The 13,593-nt window shown below is 47.0% G+C and overlaps 1 protein-coding gene across 1 annotated transcript in view; it reads left to right on the forward strand.

Annotated features, from left to right (window-relative positions):
- The window catches only part of LAMC3 (laminin subunit gamma 3), a 1,037,231-nt gene extending 1,030,264 nt beyond the window's left edge, over window positions 1–6,967 (forward strand). The window contains exons 27-28 of the mRNA XM_069609277.1: window positions 4,332–4,431; window positions 4,803–6,967. Coding sequence (XP_069465378.1) covers window positions 4,332–4,431; window positions 4,803–5,047 — 345 coding nt within the window. The 3' untranslated portion in view covers window positions 5,048–6,967. The remainder of the gene's footprint in view (window positions 1–4,331; window positions 4,432–4,802) is intronic.
- The last annotated feature ends 6,626 nt before the right edge of the window (window positions 6,968–13,593 follow it).

Below are 13,593 nucleotides of genomic sequence, written 5' to 3' on the forward strand. Positions count from 1 at the left end.
CAACTCAAGACCTCCCTTTTTGCTTACACATTCTCTCTTTCTCTCCCTTGCTGATGTCCATGACTGTTCTGCACACTCGTCGCCTTGCCACCCACTGAAACTCAGGCTCCTGCATGTCCAGTTGCCCTTGCACTACCTCCGGGCTCTGCCAGCATTTAACGGTCTGTATCTGCAACCCTACAGTCGCTTGTCTCTCTGTACTTATGAGCCACCCTCTGGCAGCACTTATTGAGTTACCTGAACCCCCCGGCACTTCTCCCCTCCACCCTCCCTGAACTTGCTTGATCTGAATGACACAAGGCCTATTTAGATTGTTGTTTTGTCCTCCTTCTGTCTCCCGCCCTTGTCTTGGTGCATCTATAAACACTTGTGTACAGGCACGTTATTAATGACTTATATCATATCATACAATTCAGAAAAGAGCGCAAGACCAACCTCATCAAAGAGTCTCTCCGCCTCAAAACCTAAGCCATCACGTCGCCTCTGACACCTCCTGACTCGCTAGAGGCCGCCTGCCCCACCCCTCCCCCGGATACAGCTGTACCCCTCCTATGCCCCCCTCTGTATCCTACCCCCTGCTCTATATCTGTTATGATGTTACCACTGAGAAGCACTCCGTTATGCATCTGTAAAGTTATACACCTCAGTACATACTCTGGTTTCCATAGATGATATTAGCATATTCTGTTTTTCAGTGAATGCTGTTATTATATTTAGATTTCTAGTGAACCATGTGGTATTGTATTCCGGTTTCCAATGGATGGCATTAGCAGATTTTGGATTCCAGTGGATGGTGTTAGTAGGTTCTGGTTTCCAGTGGACAGTGCTTGCAGATTCTGGTTTCCAGTGGACAGTGTTAGCAGGTTCTGGTTTCCAGTGGACAGTTTTAGTAGACTCTGGCTTCCAATGGAAAGTGTTAGCAGATTCTGGCTACTAGTGGACGCTGTTAGTCGGTTCTGGTTTCCAGCAGATGGTGTTAGCAGATTCTGGTTTCCAGTGGACAGTGTTAGCAGGTTCTGGTTTCCAGTGGACAGTTTTAGTAGACTTTGGCTTCCAATGGCCATTGTTAGCAGATTCTGGCTACTAGTGGACGGTGTTAGTCGGTTCTGGTTTCCAGTAGATGGTGTTAGCAGATTCTGGTTTTCAGTGGACAGTGTTAGCAGGTTCTGGTTTCCAGTGGACAGTTTTAGTAGACTTTGGCTTCCAATGGACATTGTTAGCAGATTCTGGCTACTAGTGGACGGTGATAGTCGGTTCTGGTTTCCAGTAGATGGTGTTAGCAGATTGTGGTTTCCAGTGGACAGTGTTAGCAGGTTCTGGTTTCCAGGGAACAGTTTCAGTAGAGTTTGGCTTCCAATGGACATTGTTAGCAGATTCTGGCTACTAGTGGACGCTGTTAGTCGGTTCTGGTTTCCAGTAGATGGTGTTAGCAGATTCTGGTTTCCAGTTGACAGTGTTAGCAGGTTCTGGTTTCCAGTGGACTGTTTTAGTAGACTTTGGCTTCCAATGGACATTGTTAGCAGATTCTGGCTACTAGTGGACGGTGTTAGCCGGTTCTGGTTTCCAGTGGACAGTTTTAGTAGACGTTGGCTTCCAATGGACATTGTTAGCAGATTCTGGCTACTAGTGGACGGTGTTAGCCGGTTCTGGTTTCCAGTAGATGGTGTTAGCAGATTCTGTTTTCCAGTGGACAGTGTTAGCAGAGTCTGGCTTCCAGTGGATGGTGTTAGCAGATTTTAGTTTGCATTGGATGTTATAAGTATACTGTGGTTTCCAGTGAATGCTGTTATAATATTCAGGTTTCGAGTTGACAGTGGTGCGATGTGCAGGTTTCCAGTAGATAACGTTAGCATCTATTTGGTTTCCAATGGATGGCATTAGCAGATTTTGGTTTCCAATGGATGATGCTAGTTTGTGTTGGTTTCCAGTGGGTGAGCTAAACAGATTCTGGTTTTTGGTGGACAGTGTTAGCAGACTTTGGTTTCCAGTGGATGATTTGTCTGGTTGTAATTCTGTGCTGTTACATCTGGTTTGAATTGCCTGACATTACTAGGCACCTGGTTACTTTGGATGGTGCTTGTAGATTTAGTTTTCCATTGGATACCATTAGGAGATGCATGATTCCATTGGATGACACTAGCAGACACCTATTATCGGGATGATAAGTCAGGGGCAACGTGCTCACCTTGGAAGCAAGATGACACGGAGCAACGTCCACGCTTAGAAATCTCTAGGTATTAAGGGCGTTATAAATAACCAATCATATTATATCATAGTGTCAGTAAATACTGATTCTACTGAGTGGCAATGGGAAATGCATTGGATAGTGTTTTCACGTTTCTATGAGATCATTTCAGAATTTACTGGTTTCCATTGGTTGGTGTTCGCAGATAATGGTTTGCATTGGCTGATGTTAGCATGTACTCCTTTCCATTGGTTCTTGTTCACAGATAATGAATTACATTGGATGATGTTGGCATATTCTTCTTTATATTGGTTGGTATTTACGTATACTGGTTTCCATTGGATGTTGATAGCATACAATCCTTTCTAGTGATTTGTGTTCACAGATACTGATTTCCATTGGATGATGTAAGCCTATTCTTCTTTCCGTTGCTTGGTGTTAACATATACTTGTTCCATTGGCTGATGTTCACAGATACTGGTTTCCATTTAGTATGTACTTCTTTTCATTGGTTGATGTTCACAGACACTGGTTTCCATTTGCTGATGTTTGCATAAACTCCTTTCCATTGGTTGGTGGTCACACATTTTGGTTTCCTTTTGATGATGTAAGCAGAAAGTAGTTTAGAAGTTTAGAATGAATGGTTCTAGCAACCTTCTCCCTTTGGATAGGGCTGGCAGACACAGGTGTCCCGTGCATCTTGTAAAATGATGCAACCTTCCCCTGGATCACGTAGAGCATAAGGGGTTCCATTAGATGGTGCTGGCAGATCATGGTTAATAATGGACTTCTTTCTGATGGCGAGTGGTAGGAATACTGATTTCCCTTGGTTGGTGCACGTAGTGTCAGCTTCCGTTATTTGGTGCTAGCAGTGGCAGGTGCCCACTCGATGGCACTGGTATCCAATGGAAAAGGTTGGCAGTGGAAGGACCCATTGGATAGGCTAAGCAGATACTGGATGACAATAGCAGAAGTCAGCAGTGATGGGTGATATGATATGATAAGTCATTTTTAACATGCCTGCACACATGTGTTTCTAGGCGTGACAAGACAAGGGAGGGTATGGAGGGAGGACAAGACAAACGATCTTACTAGACCTTGTGTCATTCAGATCGTGCAAGAGCGGTAACGCAAAGTGCAGGTGATGGGGGAAGTGCAAGGGGGTGAGGGAAAAGTGCAATTATGGCAGCCATGCTCTGAGTAAGTGCAGCCAAGGCAGCGCGGCTCTGGGTAAGTGCAAAGAGGCGGGGGACTGTAGAGGGTACAGTTACAGCCCCTAGTGCACGACAATGCGGGGGAGACCAGTCAAGAGGAGCTAGGTACCCAGTGAGACTCTAAGGGTAACCAAGCAACCAGTCCACGCAGCAGACAGGGAGGTCAGCAGAGGAGAAAATGAAGGTTTTGAGCTGCTTCCGGAACTTCAGGTGGTCCGGCTCAAGTTTGAGAGCAGCAGGGAGGCCGTTCCAGAGGGGGGCACCTGCAGAGGAAAGCAATCTGCCCCCTAGACTCTGCCTGAAGAAGAGTTTGACCTTTGGAGAGTTGGAGGCAGCAAAGCGAAGGTCTAAAAAAAGAAGGTATTTAAGAAGAGAGTGTTGAATGTAGTGCAGGACCCGGCCCCAGAAAACTTTGTGGACGATGCAGAGGGTCTTGAACTTGATCCTTGCAGCCACCGGGAGCCAGTGGAGGGATTTCAGGGCTGGAGAGATGCGGTCCCTGGCCTTGAGACCCAGGATAGGATATGTCTCGCAGTCCTGTTCTGCATTAGTTGCAGAGGGCCGAGAGTGGAGGTGCCCACTGGATGGTACTAGTAGGCACTGGAAACCATTGGATAGGGTTGGCATTGGAAAGGTACCCATTGCATAGGGTAAGCAGATGCTGGATGGCATTGGCTGATGTCAGCAGTGACAGGTGCCCACTGGACAGTACTATTAGGCACTGGAGACCATTGGATAGGGTTGGCCTTGGAAGGTTCCCTTAGGAGAGGCTAAGCAGATGCTCGATGACATTGGCTGATGTTAGCAGTGGCATATTTTTATTGTATATTGTTACAAAACCCTGTCTTCCATATTTGTGTTTTTTTTTTTAAATACTAGGTCTTATTTCTTTGATGAAATTGACACTGTTTGGTTCTTTTTTGGGGGGACAGATAAAGACTGAGGTGTCCACGGTTGAAGACACCGTCAAGAAAACCAGAGTGGCACTGCAGAAGGACATCTCTTTACTGTCTCGCCTGCTCAAGGGTCTCGGTAAGAACCTTCGTAGGCCCCCTCGAGGTGGTCTTTTTGGGTAATTTGCATTGTCTGCTAGTGTCACCTGACGCATGCGCCCATCTGCCGTGCACTCTCTGATGATTCCTGTGACTGCTTAAGGGGGCTACTGGGTGGCACAGGTCACAGGCACATAAATAATGGCAATCTGGTCACGAGACACTTTTGAATCCCTGCGACTTTCGTGACTTGCGTCAACTGGTTGGCTTATCCTTATTTTGATATTGCTATGGATGGGTCAATGTCCAGGTGCACTGTTAGAATTGTGCAAAGATCCAGGGGAGGGGCTGGCTGCAGACCTATATTAGCGTGCCCTTGACTATTCTTTTCTATCCCCCCACCCCCCGCAGAGATGCTCCAGTCGAGGGCACAGTATGAGGTTGTGCTGAGCGATGTGTGGGCCCAGCTGAAGGAGGTGCAGCTCCGCCTGTCCGGATCCGGCGCGCTGGAACGCAAGATGCGCGTACTGCGCGACGAGGCGGAGCAGCAAAGGTTGAAGATCCAGGAGTATGAAGCGGAGATTGAAGGGATCCAAACCGACAAGGCGAACCTGGAGGATATTGTCCATACCCTACCCACTACCTGCTCGGGGTAACACTTGATGGAAGGCTACTCACCCAATGGCCATCTGATCGCCCTGGAAGTACAGGCACATAGGCAGAAGCAGCCTGGTGTAGGCGGAGATCCAAATTAGGGAAAATCCTGCCAGCCGTACTCCCTAATAACAGGCTAATACACCCAATCGAAAAAAAAGGGAGTAACAACTCCCACAAAACAAAATATTAGACAGCAACAATACTTCCAGCAGCAAAAAGGAAGAGCATTAATACTCAGACTAAGAAAAACAGTCACAATGTGTCCAAAATAGATAACAGGAGTAAAGACCCCAAATAAAAATAGTAGGGGACCATACTTCCAAAAATGGATGTACTGATCCTGCTAACCAGTGCTTTAAGTGGCATAAGATATGGGGGGGGGGGGCTCTAATGGGTCTTGATGCAATATTTCGGGCGGGCCTAAAATGGGTCTCGCGCAGCCTCAAATCCCAAGTAGCTAATGAAGCTTTAAAAGAGGAGTGACCTGTGTAATTAAAGGAGTGGCTTGTGTAATTAAAGGAGTGGCCTGTGTAATTAAAGGATTGACCTAACAGAGCCAATCGAGTTTCCATGTGTGCACTGAAAGGGATTAAAAGATATAAATATGGTGGTAACAATGTTGACCCAAATAAATATATTCAAATATGAAACAGAACATCAAATGGAAATGGTCAGCACACCATGCACTCCCACAGTACTTCTGAAAGAAATCCATTATTCGTGCATCTAATTAAAGGCATTCTAATGAAAATACTCTGATACAATGGGCCTCATTACGACCCAGGCGGTAAGTTACTGCCTGGGCCGTGACTTTACCACCATGGCGTAAACTACGTTTACGCCATGGTGGTTGGCGGACTTACCGCCCCATTCCGAGGTCGGCGGGGCGGTAAGTCCCCAATCCCCATTTACCCTTCCCCATTCCCATTTTTGCCCCATAGGGCATAATGGGAGTGGGGAAGGCGTTAATTACGCCACCGTAAATTACGGTGGCGTAATTAACATCAAGTTCCCTTACCGCCATGGTTTTTTACACCCGCTAGAAGCAGGTGTAAAATCCGCCATGGCGGAAAGGGAACTCGTGATTGGCGGTAAGGGGTCGGCGCAGCTAACGCTGGCGCTAACCCCTTACCGCCAGGGTCGTAATGAGGCCAAATGTATTCCCTTATAATGTCCCTTTCCTGTTTGAAAAGTAACTCATTGCAAATGTCTTTAACTGATGTTATGATTCTAAACATTGCTAGAAGGGACCTCTACTGGCAAAGAGCAGCATTGCCACTCATATTTTTAAAGAAATTCGGTAAGGGAGGTCCGTTGAGAGAGCTCTGACAGAGCCCTGGTGCAAGGGCAATATTTGGAGACTGTCAGGGCTTAGCCCTGGCCCACTTAAAGCCCTGCTGGTTATCAATAGGGTGTAAGGAATAAGCAGGAGTTTCAGGTACACCATTGCAGCTAGTAATTATGGCAAATGAAAGCAATCCAAATTATGAATTAAAGCAGAAGGGTCCACGTTTTAAATATAGAAAAAATATTTTACAGTGCTAAAAGGCACATTTTTTCTTCTATTTTCCACACCTTAAATATGCAGACGTCAACACAGTTTCCATTGCCCAGAGAGAGATTGGCGTCCCAGGCAGATTTTGGATCCCAGATGGACCTGGGGTCACACCAAAGAGCGTTCCACTGCAAACTCCGCCATCTTGGTCACAAGTGCTCACCAGTGCACAGGTGGGAGGAGCAATGAGGACACTGACACCACGGCCCAGGGGTTAACACGCCCCTTGAACCGCCACACTCCTGCAACTATCCCATAAGAACGTGGTCCATGAAATGCAAACCTTTGGGCTATGAACATGTTCCCCAAACTCACATTCTTTGTCGCAAATCAGCACTAACCAATAAATACAAGTATTGATCAAGCAGGGCTCTGTATTTTGTCAACATTCACCAATCCTGTTTCCTTTGCAGTTGCTTTGGATGTAACCACTATTTATTTATTGTTTTTTTTATAACGCGCTTAATACCCGAATTCGGTATCTAAGCTCAGATCCGGGATTCAAACCTCTGTTGCTTCGAAGACCAGCATGTTGCCCCTGTGCTATCCTCCTTTCACATACAGTGCAGAGTTTCCTGTGATTGTTGAACACTGGGAAGGGAGTTTCAGGCTGCTTAAAGCGGCACCCGTTGGCCTAAGGCACTATTCTGAGTGAAACTTACAATCGTTGGACCTAAAGGGTGGGTATTTCTCTGTGACAATCCCCACCCGCCATCTTGAATTGGCAGTGGAGCCACTGATAAAGGCCTGCCGGTGACTGTATGCCTTGCTATGTGATGTGATGTTTGTTTAGAGTCTAACTGCCTTTGTCGTGACCTAGAAAGACTCATAGCTCTCAACCATTTGTGTTGCAAAGGCGGGTGAAACCACTCGATTTTGTTTTTGGCGGGTGAGACGCCCATTGGAATGCATGGGCGTGCAGCAGGCTTGGCGGGTGAGTCAACCCTTTAAAAGGCGGATGACACCCGCCAAAAGCGTGTGAGTTGAGAGCTATGAAGACTTCAGGTAGTCTGGAAGTTCAGTAGACAGGGCGCTCAGCCGAACAGGTGATGGAACAGCCGGTGAGAACACGCTGTTACCAGCCACCTGTGGCCCTTCCCCGAGTGGCCCCATCTCGATGGTGGGGAGGCAACAGGGAGCTTCTCCCTGTTGCCTCCCCACATCCCCACCCAATCCCAAGCAAAACATACCCTTTCCTCTCCCTCCCTGCCCACTTACCTTCTGGACTGGAGCTTTGCGATCCGGTCCCAGTGCTCCTCCCGCCTGCGACCACCACCATAGAAATACAATAGAATGGTAAAAAAGTCCCTTTTCCTTTTGTGGTGGTGATCTTGTTTAATTTTATTTTTATGGGAGATTAGGCCTGCACAATACATGCGCAGCCCATATCCTGTAAAAAAAAAAAAATACAAATTAAACCATTCCTACCCCGGATGAACCCCGGGATGCAAATGGCTATCACCCCCTTGTCGGTGGGCAGACATGGCCGGTAACGGCTCACAGCCCTCAGCGGGGCCATGGCTTCACTCGGGCCTGCCTAGGCTTGGCTGGCGGGCCATGACTGGCCATGTCTGCCCCCCACGAGGAGTGATTGCCATCTTATAAAACAGTACATTGCATAACCTCCATGTGCCTCTTCCTCGTCCCAGTACTAAATGTTGAGGTGTCCCAGCTCCCAAAAGAACCTCTTTTCAGTTTCTATTCTATTATTTTTGGATTTAGGAGATATCTACGAATTCTTTGATAATATACCCGAAATTCATGTGATATCCGCAATAGGGAGATCCAGTATAAGCTGATCCAAAGACTGTATTACACGCCCAGCAAAGTTTATATGATGGGTCTCACACAATCATCAACGTGCTGGCGACATTGCAGGGAATTAGGCACAATGGGCCATATCCTATGGACGTGCCCAGAGATCAAGGCATACTGGAGAATGGTCCATAAACACGCCACCCGGGTCCTCAGAGCTGTACTGGAACTGGAGCCCGACCCAATGCTATTTAGCTCAGGTCGAGAAGACGGGCATACCGACCCTATGGTCAGGAAACTATTACACATAGTACTCTTCTAAGCCTGTAAGCACCCGATCGTCCAATGGAAAGCAGACAAGGCCCCCACTAAACACACCTGGCTAACCCTGCTCACCAAAATGTTTGATGGAATGCTCTGTCCTTAAACGGCGGGGCAAGACTGTGCAGGCAGACCACTTCCGGGCATTGATGGAAACATACACCAGACTGGACATGGTTACCGAGTTGTGGAATAGGTCCTTATTAGCCAGTACGGCCCGTATTATGCAAGAACATTCATGGCAAACAAGTGGAGACCTTCATGTTACTTGCTAGAAATGCTTTGTTATACTGGATGTGAAATGAATCAGTTTAAGCTTTGATTAGGCACAAACTGCTATATGATCATGCAATATGTGTGAACGTTGGGGTGGGGGGTGGGAACAGAACAAAATATATGAAGACTCGAGGGTGGGAGGGAGGGGGGAGGAGAGGAGCTTAGAAACAAGCATTACTAACGCCCCACCTGTGTTCTGAGCTTGATGGGCCTACAATATTTTTATTACATGCTTTGCAAATACTCAATAAAAATAGTTATAAAAAACGATTAGGAACAATGACCTGAGTAGACCTTCTCTAAAGTCAAAACTAAGCTAAAATAAAATTAAGGTTTAACAATATATGTCAGACCTGCCCGATTGATTCTGCTACAGTTTGGGCTTTAGAACAAGATTGCGGAGCGAGCTTGTTTCGTTCTGTTTGGCGGGAATACCAACATGGCCGCTACAGATATTTATCTTTCCGTGAACTGAATGGGCTTATTAGACTACTGCCCTTCCTTCCTTCATGTCCATGCAATGATCTCAGCCAGGTCATGTGACCTGCACAGAGCGTGTGACCTACACGTTTAATGTACTGATAGCCACTTACACGGCAAAAGACGTACTGTGCAGGCGCACACTCTAGTGCTTCCCTTGGCCTCCCTGAGCGGTGTCTCGGAGCATCATAGATTTGTAAAGTAAGTACACTAGGTACTATGTGGTGCTGTAAACAATGAACTAGGAAGAGTTGTTCCTTTAGGGTGCCAGCACGGCAATGACTAGCCACGCAGGCGGCTCCATAACATGAGCCACAATGAGCTTTTTTTGAGTTGCAAAGCAATCAGCTTGTTTTATGAAGCCTTTGGGTGACCTTAATGGCGCCCATTTAGTGGTCAACAAATACATGTAATAAGTTACCTTCTTCCTTTTCACTTGACAGAGTATGGTGGTTAAACTTGTTAACTACCACACCTAGCAGTGGCATAGTGATTTGACAGAGCTGAGAAAAACACAGATGCGTTCCCTGACACACAATTAGCTTGTGGTGAGCACATATTTTTCATATTGTCTCTTGGAATTGAGATCCTTTGCCTGAGTAGGAATGCATCTTGTTCTGGGCAGCTGGCGCACTACAAGCGGCCAATGGTGAGGGATCATTGTTCCACTGTTTCTCTTGTCAGCTGGCTGTAGATGCACTGCTCCAGCTAAGCCCAATGAGTCAGGACCAGCTGGCTTGCATGCTGAGTAAACTCTCTTCCTTTTGTGTACAAGCACTTGCACTTTGGCCAATGACTTGTGAGTCACACTCTGGTGTTTCGGCTTTGCCCTGCGGATCACGGCTGGGTGTTATGGCACGTTAGGCTTCTCAGGGACCTTCTGGAATATACTGTTTGTTCCTGAGCGCATGGAGTATTTAATAAGGATGATAATTGACATCCATGTGTGCCAAATGTCACTGTAAAATACGTTGTATGTAGGTTAATGTCTGATTCTATATGTAATCTTTTTAGGATTATTGTATATCCCCTGATGAAGATGTAGTTGAATTGTGCCAAATACGTCAAAACCGGTTGGTCCTGTTCAAATGCCTGGAAATGAGACTACAAAAATTAATTAATATCCATTCCAGGAGAGAAAATATAATTTTTCAAAAAACAGTCAATTTAGTGATGGTTTTACAATGTTAGTCATTTAGGGGTGTGTCTGTATAGAGTGAACGCATATATGGATGTGCTTGTTTAGACTGCGGCACATTGCCGAGTATGAATGGGAAGTCATTGTTAAATAAAAAAAAAATAGAATTTTCTTTTTCCGTCTTCCTGCATTGAATTATGGTCTTTTGATTTGTTCTTAATTTACTCAATATTCTTATTAATTAAGTAAATAACTTTTCTACTTTTGTAAATTGGATCCTCCGGATTTTTCCTTCCAAAAACTTTAAAATCTTCAGCGAGGTTGCCAAAACCCGGCTTCGGGGCTGGTGTCTGCTGTCCATGCTGCTGTGGGGGGTTTTCGATCAGCTTGCGGTGCTTTTGGTGGTCACCGCCCGGGTGCTCAGTTCTCACCTTTGTTGGTGCCCCTCCTGCGGCTGTGTCTGTGGGCTCTGGTTGCGCTGGGCTTGGAATCCTGCTCCTCAGGGTTTGGCAGGCAGCTGCCGACCTGTACACCGTGGCTTTGCTGATCCCCTAGTGGACCACCTGATGTTGGTGGTTCATTGCTGGGTGTGGGCAGCCGTTGTGGTGGTAGTCTACGACCGAAACCCCGCCCCTCGCTCCTGGTGTGTCCGCCCCTACGCTCCTGGTCTGGACCTGGTGCTCAGGGACATTTGATGAGGGGTTAGAAAGGGTTCTCTGTCCGTTCATAGCCACCTCGGCTGTGATGGCACTGTGCCTAACAGGTCACTTAACCCTCTTTCTGACCCTGTGGTTAGGATTCTGAAGATGCCTGGGACAGTGGCCTACTGCACTGGGACTGCCGGATCAGATTTGCCTCCCTAGCACTGTTTCGGGCGCAGTCTGGGCTTTACTAACCATGGGTTCTGTCGGGGGCTGGCCGTGCTATGGGCTTCCACCGTGCTGCTGGACTTGTGGGTCTTCTGGACAGTCCCCCTGGAGGTGTTTGGGCTGGGAGTCTCCTCCTTTGTGTTTGTGTTGCCCTGGCCATTGGGTCCCTTTTCGTCTCTTCATCAACTTGGTATAGCCAGTCTGACGTCACTGCGCACTAAGCCCTCACTCTGTCATCGCAGCCTGCTGCTGCGCATTTCAATCCCGGCAGGGCCAGCTCGGCCTTCAGCCTTCCGGGTTAATTCGTTGGGTGCCACGCTGTGGTTTGAATCCCTGACCCTTCATGTTCTGTCCTTCCGCTTTGGGATGGACTGTCTCCTGTGGGTTATGTAATGAACTCATGGTGGCAACAGTAAAGACAGACACAAGGGATCACAGTTCAAGGGTGTTTATTAAACTGTATAATGGGTGGGATAAACACCTAATCTAAACCTAAATCTAAGATGGGAGCAAGCTACGACCATCAAATAATAATAAAGCAGTCCTAGTGGTGTCTTGTCAAATAAAAAGGGCCTATACTAAAAAAACAAATATGGCCAATCCTTACAACAGAGGTATAAAATAGTGTGGTATAATGTTCTCAAGAAAAGAAAGAAGTGTTCACCAAATTATATGTCAGGATGATATAGCTGGGTCTCTCTTCTCCACGTTTTTAGCACAGGACAAGGCAGGACATTTGATGACAGCCCACTCCCGGATACCAGGACCTTCTGGGGCTGTGTCTCTTTCCTGCAAAAGTCTCTTGCCTTAGAAGGCCGGCTGTACCAAAACAATAAACAAACAATCCTTTGGCAATCTTTAGATGTTGGCCCACTACTCTTCGCCTCTTGGATCCCCCTCAGCCGGGCTCTGATCCGTCTTGCAACATTAGCCTCCATCAATCAGGTCCATTACAGCCTTTAACTCAAAATGTATCACCTAACAATCTTAATGTTCTTTTCACCAACTATCCATTGTGGACATCCCTCATTTGGGTTCACACTTGTCATCACAATGTTCTCGGGTATATCACTGGTTACTCTCAATTCACAGGCATCCCTCGGTCGGGTTCACATTTACCAGCATTGTAGACACCCCTCAGCTGGGTTCACATTTGTCATCACAATGTCTCTTCACTTTCTCTCATGTGTCATAGACCTTTGAGTTTACGGGGGAGGGGGCGTTTGCTGTACCCTCATAGGACCACTTTGACACTTTACACTAGCCTCTCCTAAGGCCTCTTGGTCTTCTTAGTTTCAAAGTAATAACACAACCCCAAAAAGGCTTCAGACAGAGTCCTTCGAATGAGCGCCCCTGTGATGCCTGACCACTCTGCTTCTGATCCTTTTGATAGGCTTTCTTTAAAGTTTAATTACACAAGTTCTTTGCCTAACAATGTTACCACCTGTAACGTTGGGCCCTGCACAGCTCGGATTACTATCATTCTTCATCGAATCACTGGCTGTGCTAAGCTGTTGGAGTTTTCTTGTCTCAGGAGTCAAGGAAGGCACCACAGAGGCATGCGCTTCTCCCCCCTTTGACTATCAGCACGAGAGGGTCATGTGTGCAGTTGACACCTGTCACACCACACGCCAGCTGGACTTCTCGGTCTTATGATTTCCCTCTCTGAGGCTATGCAGATCTGAAGTGGAAAGGGCAAGAGTAACTCCCTCCACATTGTCCCTCCAGGTCTCTCCGCCTTCCTCCTCCATTTGAACTGCTGGTCCAGGATAGCTGATTCCTCAGGGGGGTTTGGACTTGCTTGAAGTGTGCTTTCGTGCTCTGCCTTTTATCCCTGTGCGGAAGGGAAAGGGCTGTCAGGTGTGCATAGTTATGGTTGATTGCCTGACTTTTACATTGGGATATGTCAGGTAAATGGCCCTGGTTTTGGTCCGTTGTTTGTCTCGGTGTAGGAAAGTTTTTGTGTCGGAAAAGGGGAGGGGGTTGAACTTCTGAATATCTTACGGGGTAGGATGGAAAAAGTGTTACAGGGAAGGTGCAACCGCATCTCACCCATTGTTGTGCCAATTCCACTCCCCAAGGACCCCTCATCCAGGTGATCCTCCCACACTGGTCCTCCCCCGGGAACTGGATCCAAATAGCGATAGCTGT

This window comes from Ambystoma mexicanum, chromosome 8, assembly GCF_040938575.1.
Source record: "Ambystoma mexicanum isolate Mex_15411 chromosome 8, UKY_AmexF1_1, whole genome shotgun sequence".
Lineage (NCBI taxonomy): Eukaryota > Metazoa > Chordata > Amphibia > Caudata > Ambystomatidae > Ambystoma > Ambystoma mexicanum.